The 24862-nt window shown below is 51.7% G+C and overlaps 7 protein-coding genes across 7 annotated transcripts; 2 read left to right on the forward strand and 5 right to left on the reverse strand.

The window, feature by feature from the left end:
* Positions 1-355: 355 nt before the first annotated feature.
* MRS44_018678 (uncharacterized protein) lies at positions 356-2478 on the reverse strand (the record flags this gene model as incomplete). The annotated part of the gene is made up of 2 exons (XM_065616147.1): positions 356-1442; positions 1502-2478. 2 exons carry the CDS (start codon positions 2476-2478, stop codon positions 356-358), a joined length of 2064 nt encoding a protein of 687 aa, XP_065472219.1.
* Positions 2479-3572: 1094 nt separating this feature from the next.
* MRS44_018679 (uncharacterized protein) lies at positions 3573-5324 on the forward strand (the record flags this gene model as incomplete). Its single annotated transcript, XM_046272942.2, has 1 exon — positions 3573-5324. The coding sequence occupies one exon, from the start codon at positions 3573-3575 to the stop codon at positions 5322-5324; it is 1752 nt and encodes a 583-aa protein (XP_046128567.2).
* A 392-nt stretch (positions 5325-5716) lies between these two features.
* MRS44_018680 (uncharacterized protein) lies at positions 5717-9419 on the reverse strand (the record flags this gene model as incomplete). Its single annotated transcript, XM_065616148.1, has 6 exons — positions 5717-5732; positions 6072-6520; positions 6585-6621; positions 6682-7238; positions 7325-7588; positions 8919-9419. 6 exons carry the CDS (start codon positions 9417-9419, stop codon positions 5717-5719), a joined length of 1824 nt encoding a protein of 607 aa, XP_065472220.1.
* Positions 9420-9435: 16 nt separating this feature from the next.
* Positions 9436-10535, reverse strand: MRS44_018681 (uncharacterized protein; the record flags this gene model as incomplete). Its single annotated transcript, XM_065616149.1, has 2 exons — positions 9436-9582; positions 9648-10535. 2 exons carry the CDS (start codon positions 10533-10535, stop codon positions 9436-9438), a joined length of 1035 nt encoding a protein of 344 aa, XP_065472221.1.
* Positions 10536-11923: 1388 nt separating this feature from the next.
* On the reverse strand, positions 11924-17216 carry MRS44_018682 (uncharacterized protein; the record flags this gene model as incomplete). The annotated part of the gene is made up of 3 exons (XM_065616150.1): positions 11924-14203; positions 14291-15899; positions 15946-17216. 3 exons carry the CDS (start codon positions 17214-17216, stop codon positions 11924-11926), a joined length of 5160 nt encoding a protein of 1719 aa, XP_065472222.1.
* Positions 17217-17521: 305 nt separating this feature from the next.
* Positions 17522-18679, forward strand: MRS44_018683 (uncharacterized protein; the record flags this gene model as incomplete). Its single annotated transcript, XM_065616151.1, has 1 exon — positions 17522-18679. The coding sequence occupies one exon, from the start codon at positions 17522-17524 to the stop codon at positions 18677-18679; it is 1158 nt and encodes a 385-aa protein (XP_065472223.1).
* A 1822-nt stretch (positions 18680-20501) lies between these two features.
* MRS44_018684 (uncharacterized protein) lies at positions 20502-24761 on the reverse strand (the record flags this gene model as incomplete). Its single annotated transcript, XM_065616152.1, has 1 exon — positions 20502-24761. The coding sequence occupies one exon, from the start codon at positions 24759-24761 to the stop codon at positions 20502-20504; it is 4260 nt and encodes a 1419-aa protein (XP_065472224.1).
* Between the last annotated feature and the right edge of the window lie 101 nt (positions 24762-24862).

Here is a 24862-nt window from a genome sequence, read left to right on the forward strand (position 1 = left end):
TGTGGTCACGCTTGATCAGATGCGGTCACCCTTGACTGTCTCTCTCTTGTCGCATAGCGCTACCATTAGTTCAATGACCTCAGTCTTTTGATGCATAATCTCGTATTTAGCCAAATCGTCAGGCTGGTGGCAGAGGGTCTGTGCTACCCGTAGTCTGGCGCGCTCTGGGAGGGCAAAGTCAATCACGGGCTCTGCGAACTGTTCCTCCTCTTGAACTCCTTACTTAAATAAGACCTCAGTCATTATTCGCCTCAAAAAACAGGTTGTCTTAATTCCCAGGAGAAGCCCATGCTTAGACTGAAAAGCTTTAAACATTTTTGAGTTCACTATGCCAATTCATTGTCCGCTAGATCCCCTATGCCAGAAATATTTCTTTCCAGACAGGACCCGGAGCCAGACTGTTCTCAAGTGCGCCTTGGAATAGCAGACCAAAACCACATCTCTCGGCAATGCCGCCACGCCACTCCAGAAGCAAGACATTAAAGTATCTCCACGGCCCGGCAGCTCTAGGGTAGTGTTCACCAGACCAGTTTTCAAGCTTCTCACAAGACGCATGTGAATAAGCCTCTGATAAGAGAATTGCTTCGAAAGTGTCCTGGGACTCGAAAAACGTCGTTTCTTCAAAGCCATCCAGCCAAACGAACCCACACCTAGTGTTTTTCGAGTCTGAAAGATACCCAGTTGCCTGGAAAACGTCGATATCGGAGATCTTGTAGAATACTGATAGAGTCCAAAACTGCAGGACGGGATATGGGGGAAGCTCTCGGGAGAACGACACCCCTTCTGTTGGCACCGACCGTCTCGTATCGGCTTGCGTAGAGATTCGTCGACCATCACAAAAGGGGCGTCTGTTGCGATACCCTATGCATCTCTCCTCCTGGCTGGGGAAAGATTGGTCTTCTGCAGGGTCCCAGACAAGGCTGGTGATGCCAGAGGGACTTCTCATATACCAAACGATCCATGTTCTATTGGTGAGCCAGTCATTGCCGTCGTCCTCACCACTGTCATCCAAGTCCAAGTCCACACTGATGCTCCCTCGCCAGCCCGTCCATGAATAGCTTGGAAAAGCGATGCGACGATGGAGAATGCTATTAAACCCATGGAAAATGATGAATCGGTCGAACAAGGCCGTCGGGATGCATTCAAGGAACTGGCATCTCATTGCCCCAATGAAGCGTCGCATAATCCCGGCCATAGCTCGGGGTGCGTCGTATTGGTCAGTCAACGCTCGCTTGGTGTAGTAGAAGAGCATTATGCTATAGTCAACTATCGGCTCCGTCATCAAAATGGTCCCTGGTAGCATAGAAGCCCATGTTGAGTGGACGCTTTGCTGTGACAGAATATCTGCGTAGTCTTCGCTGTGCTCTGCTGCCCGACAGCGATAAAACACCTTGTCACCGACGAAGTAGATGACCCGCCGTGACAATATGTGCTCCTGAAAGCTGAAAGTTGTCAGTCGAGCCCATTTACCAAGGATAATTCAATAAGCGTGGGTTCATACGTCCATGCCCTAGAGTCGTATACCGAGTTCTTGAGCAAACCCTCCAATCCGGTCACGACACCCATTTCAACCCCAGGTTTCACTTGGACTGCGTTCTGGGAAGCTCTCCTAGTCCCGCCCTGGACACCCGGCAGACGGGCGTTCGCGTCATGGCCACAGCCCGCAACAAGGGTCAGCCAAGCTCGCTCGAAAATGAGATCCATGGCATCGATGCCCTGGTCTAGATCCTCGGTGTCATTCTGCAACAGACACAGGGCATCCACCCAAAGATACCGGCCTCCTAGCCGCTGAACAAAGACGATGGCATCTGTGATTGTTTCAGGAAGTAGGTGTGACACCTCGTTGAGAGAACCTGGTTTGAGCAACGCGGCTCTATTCGCCTTGGTGAGCCGAAAATTCGATACAGCACCCCATACGTAGCTCAGGGCGACGTATTTCAACAGACACGTCACCTCCACCAGACATTTGGCCTCGATGTCGATCAGGCGGAGAAGATGCAGACCTCGGAAGCTGTCGGTAAATGCTAGGTCGGTCGGAAGCGCGCACTTGGAGCCATGCGTCTCCTCGCACGAAGATATCCAACCCAGTATTCTCTCGGTATCTATAACGGGCTCCGTCGTTGGCTCAATGAAGTAATTCCACCTGGCCGAACGCATAGCGACCCGTCGGTCAACCTGCCGCGTACTCTGGGCATTAAAACCGATCCAGGTGTCCGGTCTGGTGCCTGAGACCCTGAACGCCCAGCGACCGCCAGGTCCCACCATCCATGCTATCTTCACATTGAGATGTTCGTGAAGATCACTACGGCTGGCGGAGAATGCATCGACGACGAGGCGGCAGAACGGACACGGGCTATTCTTTACCCGTCTGCCAGAGCCCAGGTGGTACGCCCGAATCCGTAAGGCCAGTGAGCTGAGGATATCCGGGTCAAATGGAACTCGGGCGCACCACTCACACAATGTGACTGAAGACGGCATGCTGGAAGTTGATAGGGAAGACAGAATAAAGCACCAAGTTCATAAGTTTGGAGGCCCTTAGGAAAAAGAAGGCGGACGCTGTACTGGGGTGGGCTTGTTGGAGCGGTTGGAGAGACCACACCAGAGCGCGATAGTGATATCGGCAGATAATTTCTTCTCTGATTGATGAGGGCGACGACGGTGGATGACCACGGTTGACAACTGAAGGCGGCATCTTTGCGCGATTTTTGTGCGGGGAGGCTCGAGCAGCTGAAATGGCTTCGGCTACGGAGGCAGGCCTAAAAGTTCTGACCTGGTAAGAAGTAGGGGCCCCATAGGGACACGGGTACCCGTGGCTCCAAAATTTCACGGGTACCCGTGGGCATCATCTAAGCGTGGATGCGCTAACGCGAACACGTCGCGTGCCTGCTTCAAACCTCTCTCCAGTCCCTACGCTTCTTTTAGATATCCATCTATTGCATGGTGGAAAATGGGGTCAAGGGGAATGGCTGCTCGTTTTCCAGATAACTGTCTCCCTACTGTACCAATTACCACTGGTAATGGCCCCATTACCACTTTTTGCGGCCCGTGCACCTTCCCCTTTCGGTTTTTTTTTTTTAGCTTTGGGTCGGAATACAAGAATATTTGGTCCGTGCGTCCTCTCCAACTTCCCGGCGTGTCAGACAACTGGCTCCACAGGGATCATTGATGGCACCAGTCAATTGATGAGAATTATCTAAAGAGCAAGAACCCAATGGCAAGACGCGTTGAGTCGTGCAGCTCTTTATACACAAATGAAAGTGTTGCCTGTTTAGGCAGTAGCAGCTGCATTGCAGGCAGCTGCGCTAGTGGGGCCAGGGCTTGATATGCGACACGGCGCTGATTCCCTGTCACCGCAAATAGGAAGCATGTTTTGTATGGCAAAGCGTGCGCCGGAAACTCAATTGTAATGAATGTAATTTGGGAGCTTTGGTGTCATGTCTCCTATTCACATAATCTCATGAGACCTAAAAACCCGATGCTGGCATCCATTCCACTTGACGTCCTTGATCAACGCTTTTCCCTCTGCATCATCCTCTTACTGACTGAACCGGTCACGAGACAAACAAGGCACAATGTCCGACGATGCAGTGTTTTCACGGGTCAGTCTCTCCATTGATGTTCATGCTCGAGTGCTCATATGTTGCCACGACGTATGCCGCGTTGCCCTTTCCCCCATCCCTGCTCAAGTCAGCCAGCATCTCCGAAAGAAGCATAATATACCTGCTGCCGAGCGACGTCTGGTGACCGATCTCTTGAAGGCTCGCATCCCACCACTACAGAGTCCATCTGAAGCTCCTGTACGACAAGATGGCTCATCCCTAGACCCGAACCTGCACCTCGTACACGGGTTTACGTGCAAGTTCTGCATCGAACGTACGGGCAGCTCGCAGGTCATGTCTCGTCACATAACTTCGGCGCACGAGAAGCAAAGACTCCAGCTGGGAGTGCGAAGGAAGGCCATGTACGAACCTGTATTCCTTCAAGCGTGGACTAAAAGTCCTTCGGGAGGACGTTACTGGATTGTCGAATATGGCGGGTCTACAACCAGACCAGTCGGAGGCAAGGAAGTTTATGACCATCTTAAAGATGTTTTCGAGCGTGAGAGAGGCCGACAGAAAGGCTTGTCAGGTGAGGACTTAGCGAATGGGATTGGCACCACTAGGGACTCACAACCCACAACATTCACGGATCTCAGGCCCTGGCTGGAGAGAACCGGCTGGGAACGGACTTTTGAGGGAATCGACCGAGAACTGCTCAGAAACCTAACCACCGCGCCCTCTCCTGCGGCTTCACACCGGGGTCTGATACTGAAAGGCAGTGGTAATCGCTCTGGCCATGTTCGTTCCGATGAACGGACGATAAGCTCGGCGGATGACGAACGCAAAATCACTGCTCTTATCACCGCCGTGGACGTGGTAATGGACCGCTGCGAGCAAACGGCGCGGACAACAGGCAGAAGTCTTCTATGCTGGTTGCGTAGTGTACGTCCTCACGGGTGCTATGCTAAGCCATTCACATTTGTGGGAAAGGCGGCAAGCAGGAGGAAATATATCCGTCTCCTCAAACGCTTTGTCGCTATGGTCTTTCGAGCTTATCGCCTACCTGCGGGCATCCGACAGCGCCAGGCCGGCATCCGTTTCAAGAAATCGCAGCTTCGATTGATATCAGCACTGTGGAACCACGAGGCTTGGACCCAGCATGATGCTTTGACCGAGCAGCTCTGGCGATCTATGAAGCTATCTGACGGGGCCAATATTGAGGTTGACTGGGATATAGAGAGCACTGATGGAGAGGAAAATCGCGAAGATGAAGACGAAGATGACAGCGACGATCAGAGTAGTGCCATGGGTTCTGACGACTCCGAGACCGACGACATGAACGATGAAGAAGAGGAGAGTGAAGGGGAAGATCACGATCAGAACGAGGATCAGAACGGGAAGACTAGCGCGATGAGAGATTCTGGCGGGGAAAAAACACCACCGTGGATCGAAGAGGTGCTGGAATTCCTATTCGGACTAATCATGGCATTTTGTACGGAAGAAGTCATGGATGGCCGCCCAGATTCAACGCTGCTGGTGTATTTCAGTGGTGTCCTTGGATTCTCGGCTGATCTCACTGGTTTCCTTCCGGCCAGGTCATACACGTCTAACCTTGCGGCACTAATATACATACAGCGCCTTCTCTTCCTCGAGTACGCTTTACCAGCGCAGGGCTACCCTCGTCTTGGAATTGCGAGACGCCCTCGGACGGGTCAGATCGCACGCCTGCAGAATGTTCGTCAGGAATACCTTGTCCTCGGATCTCGTTCTAAGCTCAAATCTTAACTAAAATTAAGGTTAAGACCTCTCCTAAGTAGAACTAACTAAGGGCTTTCTAACGGTACTCTTGGGATTTTGCTACGATATATAATCGTTGAGAAATTAACGTTAAAGTTGAATTTTTTTTTTCTTAGGCGTTTTTCCGCGAGTTTGGCTATTTGAGAGAAGCCAGCCCCGCCAAAGTGACTGTCCCAGAATTTTGCAAGTGTCCCAGAATTTTGCCGCCCACTAGAATAGTGGGATCCCTTTTAGTCGAGCCCACGGGTAGTTGGATGGGTCTGATGCCAAATTTAGACGGATCAGCCCCCGTAGCAATGTGGTTCGGCCGCATAGTCATAGCCATTATTAAGTCGCCCGCTAATCACTAACGTACACTGTAATCTTATAGCGACCCGTTCTTATGCGTTCTTCAGCCTATGTATTCGTCTGTAGCTCCTGATTCTGCCTAGCCTAGGTTATAAAAACAACCCCCAAGGACAATAGTCCCAATACAAATTAGAAGAAAAACCATAACCGGGTCAAACAAGGTAAAATCATTTCCTAGAATGCTGGAAAACCCGGTATAACTCACACAGACAGGATATATTGAGAATAGGCCGAATATCATAAGCATTGCTATCCAACTGGCCCATCTCGCAGCGCGGCGACCCGTAGTCTCATAGAGAATGCTAATAAGAAAAAAGAAAACAGGCTGAGGGATAGTTAATAACGACTATGACAAGATATTTGCCTAAAACCCTCCTTGGGTCAGACCTTTCCTTGACGAGATGTATAAACATGAGAACTGTTGCCGTAAGAATTTGGAGAAAGGCAAGGGCAACTGCGGGGGGCATCCATGGACAGGTGGCGAAGTCGTAGTAATTCCTGCGGACAAAATTCTCAACCTGCTGACGGAAGCGGGGCATCTCGGTCGGTTCTGCAGGGTGACTTCGGTATTCATCATCTCTGTTAAACGCCCGCATAGGTGTTAGAACTTCACCAGCGCCTTCGGCCTCGTTGACCTCAACAGTAACGGCTAGGGGTGGACAAGTCTGTGCTTGGGGCTCAAAGAAGATCGCGGCAGTCGTAACAAGTGGGCCAAGGAGAAGGAAAATAGGCAGAATCTGCCCAAAGGTCCAGTCATCTTCGTCAACATAGGCCGAAGACTTTGCCATAAACAGTTTGACTGTGCCCCAGATTGCGGACACGAGCAGCCAGTAAACCTTCGACCACAAGTCAGCTTTGGCTATTTCAACGAATACGACACAAAAGAAGGAAGGAACTGACGTCTGAAAGCGTAGATATGAGAAGATCAGAATATAACCTGAGCATTAACAGGCTAGCCACCCGTATGCAAAGGACGAGTCGACGCACTGATACACACCGCAGCCCAGAAGTCTGTTCACCGTTCTTCAATCGGCGGATATATCGTTTCCACAAGTCACTGAACTCTTTCCTAGCAGATTTTGCCACATGAGAAACAGAATCCTGGGCTTTAAAGATCAGACTCGCTAGACTCAGAATTAGAAGTATCATTGACATGATTGCTGAGTTAAATGCGTGCGAGTTTGTTGCTGTATAAAGGGTATTGTAGGCGTGCCGCTCCTTATGCCACTTGACTGCCCGGGATGCGTTGAAGAAACATATCGCATTTGAACCGGGAAAACTTGCAGAGCCCTGGTTGGCATCGTGTGCCCAGTTGAAGAAAAGGGTAGGAAACATCGCTGCGAGAAGCATGATTGCCAAAACCACCATAAAGAACAGCCGACCCCATTTCTCGACTGGGCGACGATGGAGGTGCTGGCGTAGGGCTGATAGGCCGGCAAGGTGGGTGACAGTGGAAAACCACGCAAGGTGCGCAATCAACTGGAAGTGGTAGGCCGAAATACCACATCGGAGATTCGCATAGCCACTGATAAGAATTCCAAGTCCCGTCATGAGCTGGATGTCACACATATTCAAGATTGACTGCCGTGACAATGAGTATCGGTACGATATAAGTGGTATGTACTTTCATTTCAACTCACCTTCTCAAAGACCGTATGCCATCTTTTACTTCCTTTCAGCCAGATGGGAATCCAGGTGCGATCCGAAAGCGAGAAATATTGACAGACTTGTCGTGTTAAGTGCGTAGCCATCACATCGATTGGGTTTGCTGTCAAAGGGCGACCGTCTTCAGTTGCTTGCCCTGGCATCTGGAAAGGGTTCTCGTGTGGGTTGAATGCGACAAAATAATGAACGACAACAAGGCCGACGGCGAGCCAGGCTGTTCCCAAGAAGCCGGCAAGAACCTACACTTTGCGTTAGGATCGGGTGCTTGGGAGGATGGAATATTGCTGCAAAGTTGAGGCAGCATCGTCAACGCCATGGCTGTTGGAGATGGTTCTACTCACGCCAGGACCTGACACATCTCCGTATGGCTCGAGCTCCGTATCTTGAGCCGAAAAGGAGCAGTTATGGGTACACTTTAATCCCATGGATAAATGCTCAAGCAGCGGCCTGCTGGGACATCAGACTTTGCAACGAGCTCGGCAATGAAACCTAGCAAAAATTGGCCGCGGCGTTGGCGGAACTCAAAGAGGAAAAGTAAACACCAACTGGTTCTTCTTTACATTCAACGGGCACCGTGCTGCTGGCGACAGTAGCTGAGGCAACTAGGTAGGCAATCCGAGTTTCGTCCCTATATATACCACTTAAGGGTTGACGACCTTTCAGTGAAAGGCTAGACCCCAGTCTGTACGTCCCGTACTGCAATCTGCATGGAAGCTGACAGGACGGTTGGTGGCGCCCAGGGTAAAGGGAAGGTGAAAGGTGATTTAGGTGAAAGGCATGGAGCTGATAGGCTCCGAACAACAATCAATTGAACTATAGTGGGTCATATGGTTCCATCTTCAGCTGACTCGGCAGCCTCGTGAGCAGCCCCTAAACCATTCAGCAAGTACAAGCCTGTACGGACATGCCATTTAATTAACCTACCGATCGGGCGCAGCTTTCTGCCCGTTAAAAGGTTCCTCGGCTCGGCAGTTGCTGGGCCTGCCGTAATGCATAGACGACCCCGAGCGGAACTAGTGCTCAGCCTTTCGCCACAACTAAAGCCGATGGAACAGCGGCCGGGAAATACTGCAATTAAAGCCCAAAACAGCATCCCGTCTAATAGGGCGTCAAAGCGCAGGGATCGGTGCAAGGCACGTCATCCAATCAGGGAATTGTACGGAATAGGGCTGCACAGTTGAGAAAACAACGCTAACATTTTAAGGAATAAGGTTGAACTTGCTATGCGAAATTAGCAATAGCCTGCCCATGCGGGAGAGAATAGAGCAGGCGGCCTTTCCTGCCCCCAAGGAAAAGCAATGAACGACAATGACAATACATAAGCCTCGCCGTGTCTACCTAAGCCACCGCAAGCCGCAGATGCCAATAGTTTCCGCCATGCACTATCTCCTGAGTGCGTTCGGACCTCCACTGTGGTAACGATGAGGGGGTATGGCCAATTAAAATGTGCGAAATAAAAGGTACAAAATTCCCATGCTAAATTAGGTGGTGATAGAAGTCCCAGCAATATTTGCTTTGACATATCGCAACATCACAGATACGGCATCCGAAGGTGGTCTGACTACGCACCTTAGGCCGCTTCCTCTCCTTTTTTTCCTGATTGCCGCTGACCTCCGTAAGAGGGCTCCATTCCGAGGCGTTTGTTCTCAGCTGCCCCTGCCGACACCCTTGACAGGCTAGGCAGTCTGATTTGGCTTGACGGTTGATAAAATTGATCTCCCGGTCCACGTGTTTACGCTGTAATTCGGCATCCTGTAGATCACGCTCGTCTCCTGCTCGGTAAAGCTGCCTTGCCTGACTATCATGACCGTAGGCGTTAAATAATTCGTTATAAATGCACTCTCGCCACTGCCTGTGATTCGTGTATCTCTTCCACTTTGGCTGCCCGTGAAGTTGAGCAACATAGCTGTTAACAAGGGCCACATCAAGGAGGAAGGTCCAGGCTAGTGCCTGCCACGGGCCCCGGCGGAGGGCATGATCATACTTATAATATGACCTCAGCTGATCACCACGGTCAACATGGTTCATCTCGTCGTTGTAAGCAGCAGCCACTGTCGGTATGTTGATCATTTTGACAGCTTCGTTCCTAAAAAACACGGCGTATCGGCTTGGCCTCTGACTTCTTGGATGACGGCTTCTTCCTCTGTCGGACAACACGCTCATCGTCGGCGCCGGTAAACACGGTAGATAAGAATAACACAAGCTTAGTGTCCTTCCAAGCGATTTGGTTGACCTGTGGTTACAGCACGAAGGCGAATTAGTAGGGGATTCTCAGCCAAAAGTATCTGAAGTCAGTACCTGGTTGTCAGGGGTTGGTATCGCCTTGACGGCATTAAATTCGTACATTTTTTTGACCTTGCCGTCATCGTTCTTATCCCTGACTAATTCCTCGTGGATGCCACTATTCGCACGAGCTGTGCCAGTGGCCCCGTAGCCCTGCTTGCGGAGGTTGCGGAAGAGAGGTGGGGACGAGAAGAGGTTATCCACAAAGACGTGATATGTCGATTTTGGCAGTGTTTTTGTAAGGCCAATAACGACGGCTTGGGTCGAATTCACTGCTTCATCATCGTCTTCTATATCAGGGGCTTCCTCTGCGGCCTTGGCTGAGACCTTCCTTCTTTTCCTAGGCCGGGCTTGTGAGGGTTGTGAGGGCTGTGATGATAATATCTGCGTTGAAATTTCAACGCCAACGGCGCCATGTTCTGCATCTTTGATATGCCATAGCCAGTGAATAAAGAAGCCCAGCTGGGCTATGACCCAAATCTTGAAACCCACAGGGTCGGGCTTGCTTTTGATAGTCGTGATAGCGTCGCTTCTGCCCGTATAGCGGATTATGCACTCATCGATAGCTAGGTGGGACCCAGGCCGGAACAGCTGCATGGATACGGCTTGTATGTGCTCAGACCACTCTTCAACGCCTTGGAATACCTTCGGAAGTGGTGCAGTCTCGTCAACTTGGGTGTGGTCAAAGGGGCGAAGGTGCCTGTGGATAAGCTGAAAGTTATCGTATGAGATGAACTTAACAAATGAGTGCTCAGCGCGTTGAATACCGGGCTTGGGGCTCTCCCAATAGCTTCGTATCTTCTTTTCCTTATGCACTCCCATATAAATAAGCACTGCAATCATCGTCATCACCTCTGAAGCCGTTGGACCTTCCCATTTGTGGAGTTTTGAGGTTCGCTTCATTTCGGTTTTCCAACTGTCGATCCAGCCGTTCAATTTGAGCCACGAGACCCAGCTTCTCGTATAGACGACCCATTTTTCAACGAGGGATATAGGGAGGAAAAGTTTGAATAGCTTCAGAGGCGTCAGAGGCAGGGTGTTGATATGAAATTTACGTGTTTCCACTTGGAAGGGCTCGAAGCTCGTGCCTTGGTCCTCTTCGGCCGGAAAAACCGCGGCCCGGGTTGAATCATTGGGCCAAATGCGATGGCTGTGCCGTTCATCGAGAAAGCTCGTGTCATCATAGGGGTGACCTGTATCTCGTCTAGAATTGGAGGGAGTTCATTGATGAGATCAAAATAATTTGATGGTGTTTAGGGTGTGAAATGGCATCAATTTCTTCTTGCATTAAACTTTTCGTACCCCTCACGTACTTCCGAGGTGACGGAGATAAGTAGGGCGAGTGACTTTGCGGAGGTCCGCACGCACTCAGGAGATAGGGACACGGGTACCCGTGGCTCCAAAATTTCACGGGTACCCGTGGGCATTATCTAAGCGTGGATGCGCTAACACTGCGATAACTACGAGATATGGCTATAGGCTTGTGTAGATCGGGTTAATGAGGAGGGATCGCAGCCGGATTGGTGTATTAAGTGGCCTTATAAGGATGTTCTCCCGGGCGTAATACATTCTATTGCTACTACTACTACTCCTGTGTGACGGTCGAGGTTCCCAACGTAGTAAACCGTAACCGAATAGGTTTATGTTGGCAGTTGTGACGGGGCGTAACGTACTGAGCGTAGGGTGGCGAATCACGTCTGATAATGTCAAGAAGTATTCTTGAGTAATCAAATTGTATTGAAAGCTGAGGTAGCGAGAGTGTCTGTCTAAGGGATGTTGTGTGGTTTTTTATAGGCAGGGTCTGGGGAGCATCTCACGATGCCCATCGTGAGATAGTGTTACATTCTCACTTGCCCGGAGTGAGAAAATGGGTCCCGCTCACTCGGTGCGAGTGAGCGGAATACGTTGATCCGTGCCGTGTGGCGACACGCATTCGATCGCGGCATGGGCCGTGACATCCTGCTACTACGACTATAGGGCTGAATACTGTTAAATGTGGCCGCCTTCCGGGTAGTAGTAGTAGGTTTTATTACGCCCGGGAGAACTAATCTCATAGGGCCGTTAGATACGCTAAGCCATTTACACTTCCGTCGTGTTAATCCTAACCACAAAAGAAAGCCCAACTTCTCTCTCCGATTCTTTTGTTCCAGCCTCGCTTGACTCTATTTGACAGGCCTGCTTGAAGGCCGGTTTCTCCAAGTGTTCAGCATCCTATCTTCAGCAGCTGAAGCATGGTCTGTCAACCTGAGGCTGTTAGATGTTAGTATCTCCTGGATTCGATGATTAGTATGTTATATCCCTCGATTCGCTCCCAGTCTTCCCGTCTCCGTTGCAAACTTGACCGTCGCCCGCACCGCCTGTAGGTTAGGTGCCCATTTCTGCCCATCCGACGTCGACTTGCCCCCCAGAAAGAACGAGAGATTTCCCATCATGTTTTGTCTAACTTGTCGCATGCCTTCACGCTCTGCCTCCCACCTTGTGCACCGGAACAGAAAATGTTCCATCGTCTCGGCTGCTTGTCCACAGTCACACATGTCAGACTCCACCGCGCCTATCCTGTACAGGTAACTGTTGATCCTCGCCATTCCCGTACGGAGCTGCGAGAGCACGTCTGCTTCTCCTCTCTTTAGTCCATCGTATAGCGCTTCCGTGTGTTTGCCTGGCAGAGCTTTGTCGATCCTCTTGGAGTAGCCGCCTACTCTGTCGGGCAGTGTCCGTTGCTGCCGCAGTTGCGACCTCGCCAATCTGGTCCGGGTGGAGCGAGCCTGGTATGGTAACGACTCCGGTGTGCGCTCTGCCGCGGTTGCTCTTCGGGCTTGCCTCTTCGCCATGTGGCCCATGGCAAATTCATCGCTTCGGGACGGTATCCACATCATCTTGACCCTGTTGTTTGCTTTTCCCAGTCGTTCGATGTGATCATAGATCTGCCGAATGGTGCCCTGACCTGACTGCTGTCGTGGTCGTGTAATCGCCTTTAGGGATGACTGGCTGCTCGATAATACCGTGAGCTCTTGGCATTGAAGTCCGTCGGGCATACATCGAAGTGCCATTGCTATCGCCTCCAGCTCGGCCGTGTATGGGTTCTGGTCGTCTCGCGAACCGAGAGTGACCGAGTACCTGGCGACTACCTTATCTGCCCGGCCAGGCGATTTGTGGCAGATGACGCCTCCCATGCCTACTAGTCCTCCCCTGTCGGAAGCACTAGTCGCGATGACAATATCGTCGGCACTGTCGGCCGCTGCTACCGCCGCTTCCCGATCAGTCTCGCACTCCAGCAACACGCGGCCGTGCCACGGTGGTACCGCATAGGCTTGGATCGTTTCCATTCGCTCGATTCCGCTCTCGGCATGTGCAAGTGCCAGTCTCTTCATCGGCGAGATGTACCTTCGGCTCACTGACACTTTTAATGTTGCCAGCGGGTGTGTCTTTGGCAGAGTCCGGACGTTGATGTATAGTCTCGTGCCGGCCTGAGCATGTCGCTCGCATACCGTCTGGATGCTGGCCTCCGCTTCAGCCACTGCCGTCGACACCGTTCGAAAGGCGCCCGTGATCGCCTGTGCCCCTACTTTCTGTGCCCTGTTGAGCCAGGTTAGTTCTCTTTCTCCGCGTGCATGCGACCACACGACAGAAGCGTAGTCCATGGCCGGAGCAACGGTGGCGACGAAGAGCTGTCTGGCAGTGTGCGGTGGAAGCATCTTGAGTCTCCTCAGACACATAGCTGCCGAGAGACCTTTGGAAGCGGCCTCGGCTATATGTTGCTTGAACCTGAGCTCCGTGTCCATAACCACTCCCAAGATCTTGATCTTCTGCTTCGGCTTGACTTCCTCTCCCTTGATCATGAACGGTGCATCACTGGTGCGTTCAGCGACGCGTGTGAAGTGGATGATAGCCGTCTTGTCGCATTCAAACGTCGCTCCACTGCGTCTCTCCCACGCTAGTGCTCGGTCAATGATGGCCTGTATGCCGTCCCTGTTCGCCTCCGCCGTCGGCCCTGTGACCCAGGCTGAGTAGTCGTCGACGAACGCGATCGAGCCGCCTTTCGAGTCGATCCTGCTCTGCACTAGGTCTGCGTTGAAGAAGAGGAAGAGCACAGGCGACAGTGGCGACCCTTGCGGAAGGCCGGCCTGTGGCAGCTCCCGTCGCTCAGAAGTGTAGCCGTTCACCACGATGGTGGCCGTGCGGTTCGAGCAAAACGCATCTATCCACTTCACAAGCCCCTTGGGGATGCCTCTTGCTTCGAGTCTTTGCAGCAATCTGTCCTTGAACACTCCGTTGTAGGCACCCTTGACGTCGAAGCTAACCAGACTGACCACTTTGCGGTTCCGCCATGCTTTGTAGACCTGTTCCTGGAAGAGCAGCAGTGCCTGCTCTGCCGACCGCCGTTTTCTCGCCCCAAAATGGTTTGTGGGTAAGAGTCCGAACCTCTCGACGACGTACGAAATTCTGTCAGCTACTACTGCTTCGAGGATCTTGCCCAGCGTCGACAAAAGCGAGATCGGCCTCCATGCCTTTGCGATCCTATAGTTTCCCTTGTCCGGTTTCTTGAGCGGAATGATCTTGGCGCTCCTCCACTGGTCCGGTAGTTGTCCTTCGCCCAGTGAAGTGTGGAACAGATGCATAACGCGCTCCTTCACCACCGGCTACAGCTGTTTCCACACCATCGCCGGCAGTCCGTCTTCCCCGGGCGCTTTCCACGCCTTGGCTTCCATGATCTTCTCCTCCACTTCCTCCATCGCCAAGTTCGGCATGGCCACTTCTCTCCGCCGCGGTCGCGGGTCTTCGTCTTCTATGGTTGCCGGCAGCGGTGGGAAGAATGCACTGAGCAATTCTTCCGCCTGCTCGGCCTTGTCCTGCGTCGTCGTCCCGTCCGCTCTTTTCAATGGGGGAATCTTGTCACTGGCCATCCCACCTCCGGGTTTGAGGTACGTGGCGGCTTGCCAGATGTTGGTCCCGTCTGCGAGGAAATCATCCCAATGGGCCTTCTTCTGCCTTTTGATGGTGTCGTGATACTCCTTGGCTGCTTCCTTGGCTCTGTTTTCTAGGTTGTCGATTCGGTGGCCTACACGGCGCTGGGACCTCGCCAGGTTCCTCCAGAACGTGTACGCCTTTCGAAGCCTCGTAAGATCTGTTGTCCACCATCTCTTCGCGTACGGTGATGGTTTAGCCCGTGGAACCAGTTCGTGGATCGCATCGAGAACCACCTCCATCAGCCTGTCCGTCTGTGCCTGAACTCCGCCGTCCCATGGGAGTGGTGCCAGCTTGCCCTTCACCCTCTCCCTGACCGCATTCCACGGTGCGTTCTTAAAAAGTAATCTTGGCTCAACCGTCCTTTCAGGCGTCGTGAGGTCAAACTCTGTTCGGATTGCCCTGTGATCTGACCCATGTTCGGTCGGGTGGATGCCGCAGTGGACCACTTCTTCTGCCAACTCGGACGATGTAAGCATCAGGTCGATCGTACTCTCGCAGTTTGGCCCTTCCCAAGTCTTCGTCCCTCGCGGGAGAAGACTGAGTAGGCCATGCTCGTCCATGAGGTCGATGATCGGGCCCGCCTCGCCTTGCCTCCTGCCTGTCACCTCGTCGCCTCCCCAGAGTTGGTCATGTCGATTGAAGTCGCCGGCCAGAACGACATCCGTTCTTTTGCCGGTGCCGTTGCGGAAGTCCATTATCGTCGTGTGCAGTTGTCTCACGGCCGTGCGTAAAGCATTCTCGTCCCTCCCTTCCACGTACACAGATACCACCAAGACTTCCCGGTCAGGCAACCGGAGTATTGCTCCGGTTAGGTCAGCCGAGGGTATCGGCACCTGTTCCGCTTCTAGGTCACTGCGGATCCAGAGCATGCTGCGAACCGCCCATTGCATCTCATGTCTCTTTGTCGGTAGGAATCTCGTCCAGTTTCTGTGATTGTTCGGTACTGTCACCAACGCTCCATCAATGCTCAAAGCGTATGGTTCGGCTACCGCCAGCACCGCATAGTCCCGCAAGTCTCTGTCGTTCATCATGCTCAGCTGTACCACATCCCTCTTCCGCACGTTGAGCTGGAAGATTTTCAGATTAGTGCACATCACCATGTAGTCGCCGCACTCGGCAGTGTCGACTGAACGACTCGTGCGGCCCTCTGCATAGAACGCACTTCGGCTCGACTGCCTGGCATTCTCCGTGGCGATGTCCCGCCTCCGCACATTTACCGCATCGCTGCGCTTTCTTGCAGGTGAACGCCTTGTGACCAGTTTCCCAGCAGTTGTAACATTGGGCTGGGCCTTGACGCCGCTCGAAGATGTTGGTACTAGCTGACTCTCCTGCAAGATGGAAGTACCTCTCCTCCAGTAGACGTCGCGCATCACCCGCCTTCGTAACGTAGATCACCATCGAACCGTACATTTTCCCATTCTCCTTGTCACTGAGCCAGTGCATCTTGGCGATCGTCACCTCATTCTCCTTTCCTAGTGCCTCCGCCGCACCTGGCAGCACGTTGCCGGATGGATCCAGCACCGCAGTCCTGTTTGCGCCGTCAACCTTAACCGGGTACAGTTGGTCCCTGAGGACTCTTGCGCCCTTGACCACCGTCTTCTCTGCCACCTCCCTGACAAGCTGCATCTCTGCTTCATCCCGGCAGATCACCTTGATGCGGTCTGCGTTCCTCGCGTCTTTCACCACGGCTGCGCACCGCCAGCTCTGTTGGCCTTCTCTGGCCCGCACCTTCTCTTCGATCGCTTGACGAACTTCTCCAACTTGCGCCTTGCCTCTGTCCTCTTCGCTGACCCGCGAGGTGTCGATGGTGCAGAACAAGGTATCCGTGAACGAGGATGGGGTCGTGCGCATGGACGACAGTGTGTGGACATTGCTTGGCTGGCTCGTAGGCGGGGTGCGGGCTACGTCCGCATACGATGGCTGTGGGCTCGTCTGAGCACTGCTGGAGATGCTGTCGGCCATCGTGTTTAGCTGTTCCTTCACCTGTTTCATTTCTTCTTTCACTTGCTTCAACTCCTCTGCCGTCTGGGGTTGTGTTCTCCCTAGCTCTTTCATAACTTGCTCTCGCATCTGCTCAAGGTCTCTTGCAGCCTGTTCACGCATGGCTTTGAGCTGCCTGGTGGCTTGTTCGTGCGAGCGTCTGAGCTCGTCCGCCTTCTTCAATTCCTCGGCTGCCTGGGCCTTGATCGTCTGGATTTCCTGCTGGAGTTGGCGTATCATCTCCAGCTGTTCGCTCATCATCCGCGTTGCCGTTCGCTGGTTCTCCATCAACGCGTCCCAGAGCCTCTCTAGCATCTTCCTCTGTTCACTCATCAAATGGGTCGACGTCTCCTGGAGCATCGCTCGGAACATGATCTGCATGGGCGACGCGTGGTTGCCCGTCGCGCCTTCCGTCATCTGCGAATCTCTGGCCCCGTCGGCCAATCCAGTCTCGCCTTCATTTTCACCATCCCGCGGCTGTTGTGGCCCGTTCCTCCTCACTGTATCATTCCTCTTCTCAATCGCCTGTAGCCTTTCCTGTAGTTTTGCAGTCGGCTTCACGGGTCTCGAGGACCGACGCGCCACGGTGATTGAATCTCCACCTCGCACCAGGATCTCGTCAGCAGTCGCGTCCATTTCGCGACACCACGCCCACGGTCGCACCGACCTCTACGTCCCTCAAAAAGATTGTAAAGATTGTAAAGATTGTAAAGATTGTAAAGATTCCCCGCTGCTAGTCCACGGTACATATCTCGTGCTGACATCCCACAGCAGTTATACAGCCGCCTTCCGGGTGGTCATCTCCTTGCTTGCGGTAAGACTGCCAACGCGTACCGGACCCACTTTTCCTTATGTAATATCGCAGGTACGAGAGGGGTACGAGAGGTCCCTTGGAAATCAATTACTGCCAAAACACCATAGAAATCATTGTAAAGATACCTATGACTTCTCAAGCAGTCCCCGGCGAGGCCATCAACGCCGCCGACCCTAGTAGCTACATCACAGAGAAAAATAGCCGCCGTGAGCAACCTGACGACTTCACCTGCAGACCCGTGTTCAGCCCGACCACAAGCTGCGGTGCCTATTTCCTCCCTTTGACAATGCCATCACGGGACCTTCACGTCAATCCACTGCCCCAGACGCCTCTAGAGCTTTTCCAGCTCTTCGTACCTTCTTCCCTAGTCGAAAGCTGGGTCCGCTACACCAATTCCTGGGTTCAAAGCTTGCTCCAAAGTCGTCAGTTGGGCCCGGCAAGCCGGCTTCAAGGCTGGTACGAGACCTCCGTTGCCGAGGTATACGTATGGCTTGCCATCCTGATTTACATAGGAATTCATAAGGAATCAACGATCCATAGCCACTGGGAGACTTCCGGGCCGGGGCACCAAGATGCCGACCACAGCATACGTAAATATCTTACGTACGACCGCTTTCAACTCCTTCAGCGGCACCTACGAGTCTTTAACCCGTTCAACATCGCCGATACACAGCTGCCGAAGGTCTTCCAAGCCGTTGATGACTGGTCTGAGCACATACAGCGGGTGTCTCTCTCGCTATGGGTCCCAGGCACGAATGTCGCTGTGGATGAGTGTATGACTCGCTATACAGGAAGGTCATACGAGACAACGAAGGTCCCTAATAAACCTACGCCCCTCGGCTTCAAGTCCTGGGTTGTGGCCCAGAAGGGCTTCTTCTTACGGTGGATTTGGCACCAGCCAAAGAAGAGATACGGACCAGTCAGTCTTCCAAAGAAGCCGCGCCGGCACCCAAGGAAGAAGAGTCAGTATTCTAGTCAACTACGCAGCCAGAGACGAAGAGATCTATATACACCTCTCAACCCGACTCAGAGCGTGGTCATTGCCCTAGTTAATAAGCTGCCAAAAGCCAGATATCACGTCTTCATCGATAACCTCTTCTCATCTGCGAATCTCTTCACACATCTTCGCCGGCTAGGCCACGGGGCCACAGGCACAGCCCGCCGCAACTGTGGCATGTTCAAGCCCTTCGTACAGCTCAAAGTCGATGACACTGCCGGCCGTAACCTTCTTCGGTTTGGCGAGCTTCGAATGGCCCCAACAGTTGATCATAAGGCAAGGTCTTGAGACATATTTACGTGTGATTTCCCTACTGATTTGTCCCTTGGCTTGGCAGGTCAACCAAATCGCGTGGAAGGATAATGCCCTCGTGCTCTTCTTGACTTCCGTGTTCAAAGGAGACGAGCTTATCATGCGGAAGAGGAAGAGGCCAAATACAATAGAAGCCCGTGCACGGCCGATACAGCGTTTTTTTGGTGAGGAAGCTGTGAAGGAATTTGAGATTCCTTCTTTTGCTGCTACTTACAATGATGAAATGAATCATGTGGACCGGGGAGACCAACTGAGGGCATCGCTAGGTTACGATCACCGCATTCGTCGGGGCCCTTGGCAGGCTCTAGCCTGGACCTTCCTCCTCGATATTGCCCTCATCAACAGCTATCTATTGCAGCTATACGGAAACCCAAGTTGGAAGAGATTCAAGTCACAAGCGGCGTGGAGAGGGTGCATTGTAGATGCCCTCATCGCAACCTACAGTCCATTATCTCAGGGAAGAAGGCGATATAGATCCGGCAACGAAGACCTCACCAACCCGGGCCATAAGCTTATCTATCGAGGCCGCACCAAGAGCAGCCGCTGCCACGCCTGCCTAGGCCATCGCTGTGGTGTTGCGAGATCACGATCAGAAGGGCGGGCCTTGGGCTCAATCAGTGGGAATAGGGGCAAGAAGAAGGTGCCGCAATCGAGGTACGGCTGTGAGCTATGTGATGTTCCATTATGTAACTCGTCAGATTGCTTTGACAAGTATCACCATAGAAATTAGGTGGGAAAAGAAGTACCCCTCATATCCCTCTTTTTGATTGGATCAGACCCCGGTCCGGTACGCGTTGGCAGTCTTACCGCAAGCAAGGAGATAAACTCGAGAAATTCAGGGGCTTGGCAAAGTGGGCCCGCGCTAATTTCCCCTCCTGCCTTACCTGATTAGGAATAGCGTGTCTCTCATCATCTGTCTCGAAGGTTGAGAGTGTGCAACATTGGGTGTAGCCAGAAGAGATTGAATTAAAGCTGCCTCCTCTATCTGGGGAATGACGAAGGTCGGTCTCTTATATTGTATTCATCCTGCCGATCTTCCAGGCAGCAGGCTGTTGCCTGCGATCTGGCGTTCACGCTGACCGTGAAGCTATTCACGATGGTCGTGATCCTTGCCCCACTTCTAACAGTTGTATATCCCTTCAACTGTGGAAAGCCTCCGTCACGTACCTCGCCCCACACCACCCCTGTCACATGACCAGTACATGCGGGGAACCTAAGACACATCATCAATCATTCTCACCAAAATCATCATACAAATCATTCTATAGCCATCAATGAGCTCTCAATCGATCCCTGCAGAGGCAGCCAATGCCTATGACGACCATAGCTTCATCAACGAAGACAACAGCCGCCGCAAGCATGAGTGCGATAGCACCCGGCGCGCCGGCAATTAACCAAGGGATGTGAGCAATGTGACGTTGCACTTTGTAACTCGAAATATTGTTAAGTCTTCTATCATAGGCGAATTTAGGAGGGGAAAGATGTACATTTCATTCTTGCATTTTAATTGGCTTGACACTCCTGTAGTGACCGCGATGGAGGCTTTCCACAGTTGATGTTGTTGTGTCACGCAGGGATGCTGAGTGCACTTGACAAAAGGTAGCTCTTATTGTTGTGATTGTTATTATTCTTAGTTAAGTTTTCATGATCTCAATGAGAGGCCCTTTGGGGCCTTATATCCTTGAGTGATTCCATCTAGGACTTTGAACCTTAATCGTAGGACTTCAAACTTTAATCTTGATCCTGAAGTTAAGGGGGAACTCTCAGTTCTTCCAACACGCCCCCATCCACCTTTGCTTCAGGGCACAGAGCCATCGTGGATTTCAGTGCTCCAAAGGAGACGACCGCCTTCTTCAATCGGGCATGGACTAACTCGGATTGTTTGAAGGAAATGGCCGTGACTGACCGAATCTAACGGCTTGGTAAGACCGTCCGCTATTTGCTCATGAGTGCTGACGTATTGTACGTCGATGTTACCGGCTTCAACTTCTTCTCGGATATGGTGTTCGACCAATGGAATATGCTTCGTTCGTTGGTGAAGCTCGGGGTTTCTGCAAAGTTTCAGAGAACCCTGATTGTCGCCGTTCAGAAGAATTGGTATGTTGAGAGGGAGTTGTAATTCGGAGAAGAGGTTTCTGATCCAGGCTAATTCTCTGGCGCATTGAGAAAGAGCAGTGTACTCGGCTTCAGTAGTCGAGAGAGCCACAGTCTCGTGTCTCTTGGCTCTCCAGGAGACTGTAGATCCTTCGAGTTGAACCAGCCAGCCGAAGGTCGATCTTCCAGTCGACTTGTCCCTCTTCCAGTCCGAATCAGCCCAGGCAACAACGTTCCAAGCAGTTTCTTTGGATTTCTTGACGCCCCCAAGCACCAGGCCGTGCTTCCTTGTCTTCTGCAGATAGCGCAGTCCTCTCTTGGCAAGCCTTGAATGAACAGGTGAAGGGTTTGCCATGTATCTTGAAAGGACTGAAAGAAGAAAGGCTAGATCAGGCCTGGTCTGTGTCATTCCGTACATGAGAGAACCAGTTTTTGAATCGTAATCCTCCCGTTCGCTCGGGGAGGCAGAATCCGTGTCGTCTCGTGGTAGCAGTGTGGAGAGCACATTTCGCTCCATGGGAGTGCTTACAGGTCGGCATGCCTCAAGGCCAAATTTCTCGAGGATTCTTGTAAAGTAGGCATCCTGGGAGAGGTAAATTAGTCGAGAGTTCCTGTCGCGGGTGATTCTTACGCCGAGGAAATATTTGACAGGACCGAGATCAGTCATTGTGAAGATCTCTCCCAGGCGGGCTTTGTACCCTTGGATTGCTTCCTTATTGCTGCCCATAAGAAGAAAGTCATCCACGTATGTAATGATAACTACTCCTGTTTTAGGATTGTAGTATACGGCCGTGTCAGACATCATTTGTCTGAAGCCAAGGGATTCTAAGGCCTTCTTCAATTTCTTTTGCCATTGCCGAGGAGCCTGCTTGAGCCCATAAACCGATTTGGTAAGCTTGCAGATTCTCTCTGTTGAGAAGCCTGGCGGGCGTTCTTCTGGGTGTTGATCGAAATACTCAAGTAGTCCTTCCGGCATCTCGATGAAGACTTCCTCGTCGAGGTCCCCTTCCAGGAAAGCCGTGGACACGTCCATTTGTTCGATCTCCCAGTCGAGACAGGCAGCAACGGTGAGGAGGATTCTCCATGTTGCTACTCTAGCAACAGAAGCAAAGGTCTGGTTATAGTCGAATCCAGGCTGTTGTTCAAAGCCTCTGACTACCAGCCGTGCCTTGAACTTGTCTAGGCCGCCATCCTCATTCTTCTTGACCTTGAACACCCACTTGACTGTGAGTGGCCTATGGTGAGCTTGGTTTCGGTCCAATATGCGCCAGGCTCCTTTCGTGAGGAGACTGCGCAGCTCACTGTGTATTGCTCTGAGCCAATGCTCCCTTTGTGGACCTTGAAGCGCTTCAGTCATTGTTTTGGGCTCAGTGATCACCTCTTTTCGGGGATCAGGCAGCTGAACTGATGTCTTTGATGTTGTCGTCTGTTCATGTTGAGGATTATGCACCCCAGCATGCTGAAGATTATTCACTTCAGATTGATATAAACTTGGAGTCTTAATTTGCTCCAGGACAGACTGTGGCCGACTTGAAATGGGAGCTCCGTTCGTGCGGATTATCGGCTCAACATCATGCTCAGTTTCGGTCAGATGTTCTGTTTCTCCGACCTTCTCATAGAATGTGACTTGTGCAGAGCGGACCAATTGATGTCCCTTTCTGCGTGAGGGCACCCAGCAGGTGTATATCTGTGAACCTTCCATGCATAAGTAGATTCCAGTTTCTCCTCTTGGACCAAACTTGAATGATCTTAATCTTCGTTCTTGTGGTATGTGAACCGTGACTTGTGAGCCACAGATTCGTTCTCCGGAGAGATTGGGCTTATTGTCCTGCTCCGGGAAAACCTCATTGAGAAAGCTCTCAAGAGGAGTAAGTCCGTCGACTGCCCTGGTGGCTGTTATATTTGTCTTGCGCACCATGTCTTCTAGGACTAATGGCCATAGTTCCATTGGGACTTGTTCTGATTCGATGGTTGCTCTGACTTTGTCAAAGATGATGCGATTTGATCGTTCAGCAACACCGTTGAATTCAGGAGTATGTGGCGTTGTCTTGATGATCCTTACTCCGTGTGAAGACTCGAGACGCTTGACGGACGCGCCATAGAGTTCGGAGCCGCCATCCATCTGGATTGCATAAACTCGGATCCCATAGTGAGTCTGGAGCATTGAGATGAGCTGGCTTAGAAGTTCTGAAGCCATGCCCTTTCTTGCAAACGTATAGGCCCATCTCATTCGGTGCCTGTCATCTGTGACAATCATTCCCCATTGCTGGCCGTTGATCCCTAGAGGATTGACCTTGAAGGTGTCAACATGGAGGAATCCGGCCTTCTTGGCCCTTCTTCGCTTATTTCGGGGAGACCATCTTAGGGCCTTTGAGACGTCGCAGGCGAGACAGTAGTTGAAGGGTTTGTGATTGTGGCACTTATCGCAAAACATTCCTTTGGTGATCTTTGCAGTTTGAGATACCTGATATGGATTGATATGGCCGAGCCTTCGATGCCAAAGGTCGGTATTCAGGCACTGCGTTGACGAGATAGTGTAATTTTGAGGTTCTGGCTGGTGTCGGTGGACGGCATGTTCTGACAAAACATTCTCTCTAGAGTTCACGTAGAGACCGTCGCCTCCAATGTATAGGTGGGCAACTAGGTCTCCCATGGGATCATAGAGATCGTTGCCGTCTATCCAACCACCATTCTTGTAGAGCCTAAGTCCAGACATGACGTTGACTGGAAACTCAGGGATGAATAGGGTGTCTTTGAGGTTAATAGTGACTTCTTCTTGCCACTTGTTGACAAAGGTAACCTCGACTGTTCCTCTGCCAGATGGGAAAACCTTCCCGCCACCGGTGATGAGGACTGTTCGTGCTGCAGATTGGAGTTCGCTGAAAAGACTCCGGTTATTGCAAATGTGAACTGAAGAACCAGTGTCGAAGAGCCATTTCATATGTGCATTGACGTTGTCCAGTGAGGCTCTGCACGTCTCCATGGTTTCATTCGAGACTTCGTCTTGTAGGATCATGAATGACCTTTCGACCGTCATGTGGTTCGACTCCTTAATATGAAGATTCTTGACGTCATCATGTTGATTGTCGTATTCCATAAATTCCTTGGCGAGTCGGACGGCCCAGTCAGGTCGTTTGTCCTTGTGGGAGAACCAGCAATCATTTTCGTGGTGGCCCTTCTTTCTGCAGTTTGTGCAGATATGATCCTTATGCTTGTTGATCCGGTGACTGGCTTCTTGGCGAGTTGTATTGGGTTTGGAATTCTTGGAGTTGTCTTTATGACGATTGCTAGCCTTGCGATTCCTTGCATTGGAGCCCTTCTTGCCAGTCTTCTTTCCGTGGACCCAGTATGCAGAGGCTGATCCAAGTCTGTCTTCATCGTCCGATGATCGGTTTTCGTCGATAAGATCTTGCTGCATTGATCGAATCGTAGGTGGATTCTCGGACCGAAGAAGAGCCCGTTGCCTAGCGGTCCAATCGGGGTACTCGTTCTCACAGGCAGCTAGATAAACCACCTTTTTGAGAGTGTCTGAAATCGGCTCCTTCTGTTCGAGGAGTAGTTTGACGAGACGCTCAAAGTCAACATTGAATTGCGGTATTGTCTCGTATGAGTTTGTTTTGATCCGGATGAACTGATACAAGGTCGTCTGCAGAAGGACTGGACCAGTGCCGACGCAGTAGGCTTGGAGAATGTTGAACATCTCCTGGGGGTCTTCGATCCCAACCAGTTGGCTGAGAGCCTCTCCGGTACAGTTGCCTCTGATGGAGACGGCAGCTTTCGCTGCTCTAATCTTTTGATCCATGGTCTGTTGTTCTTCCGAAGGATAATCGCCGAAGACAGCATCTTCAAGGCCATTGATCCGAAGGATGGCCTTTTGAGCTGGTGAGTATTGCTCCCAGTTGGAGGGGCCTCCAAGTTTTAGCTCTTGAGGGAGAAAAAGAGTATTTTTGTCGGAACTAGCCATGGTGCTATCATAACTTGAAGGTAGAGCATGCTGTTGATCTGAAACTCTAGATTGCGATGATTCAGATTCAGGCGACACTCTTATCGTGTTATGACGTGTTC

This window comes from Fusarium solani, assembly GCF_023522795.1.
Source record: "Fusarium solani strain SB1 chromosome Unknown bctg00000016, whole genome shotgun sequence".
Lineage (NCBI taxonomy): Eukaryota > Fungi > Ascomycota > Sordariomycetes > Hypocreales > Nectriaceae > Fusarium > Fusarium solani.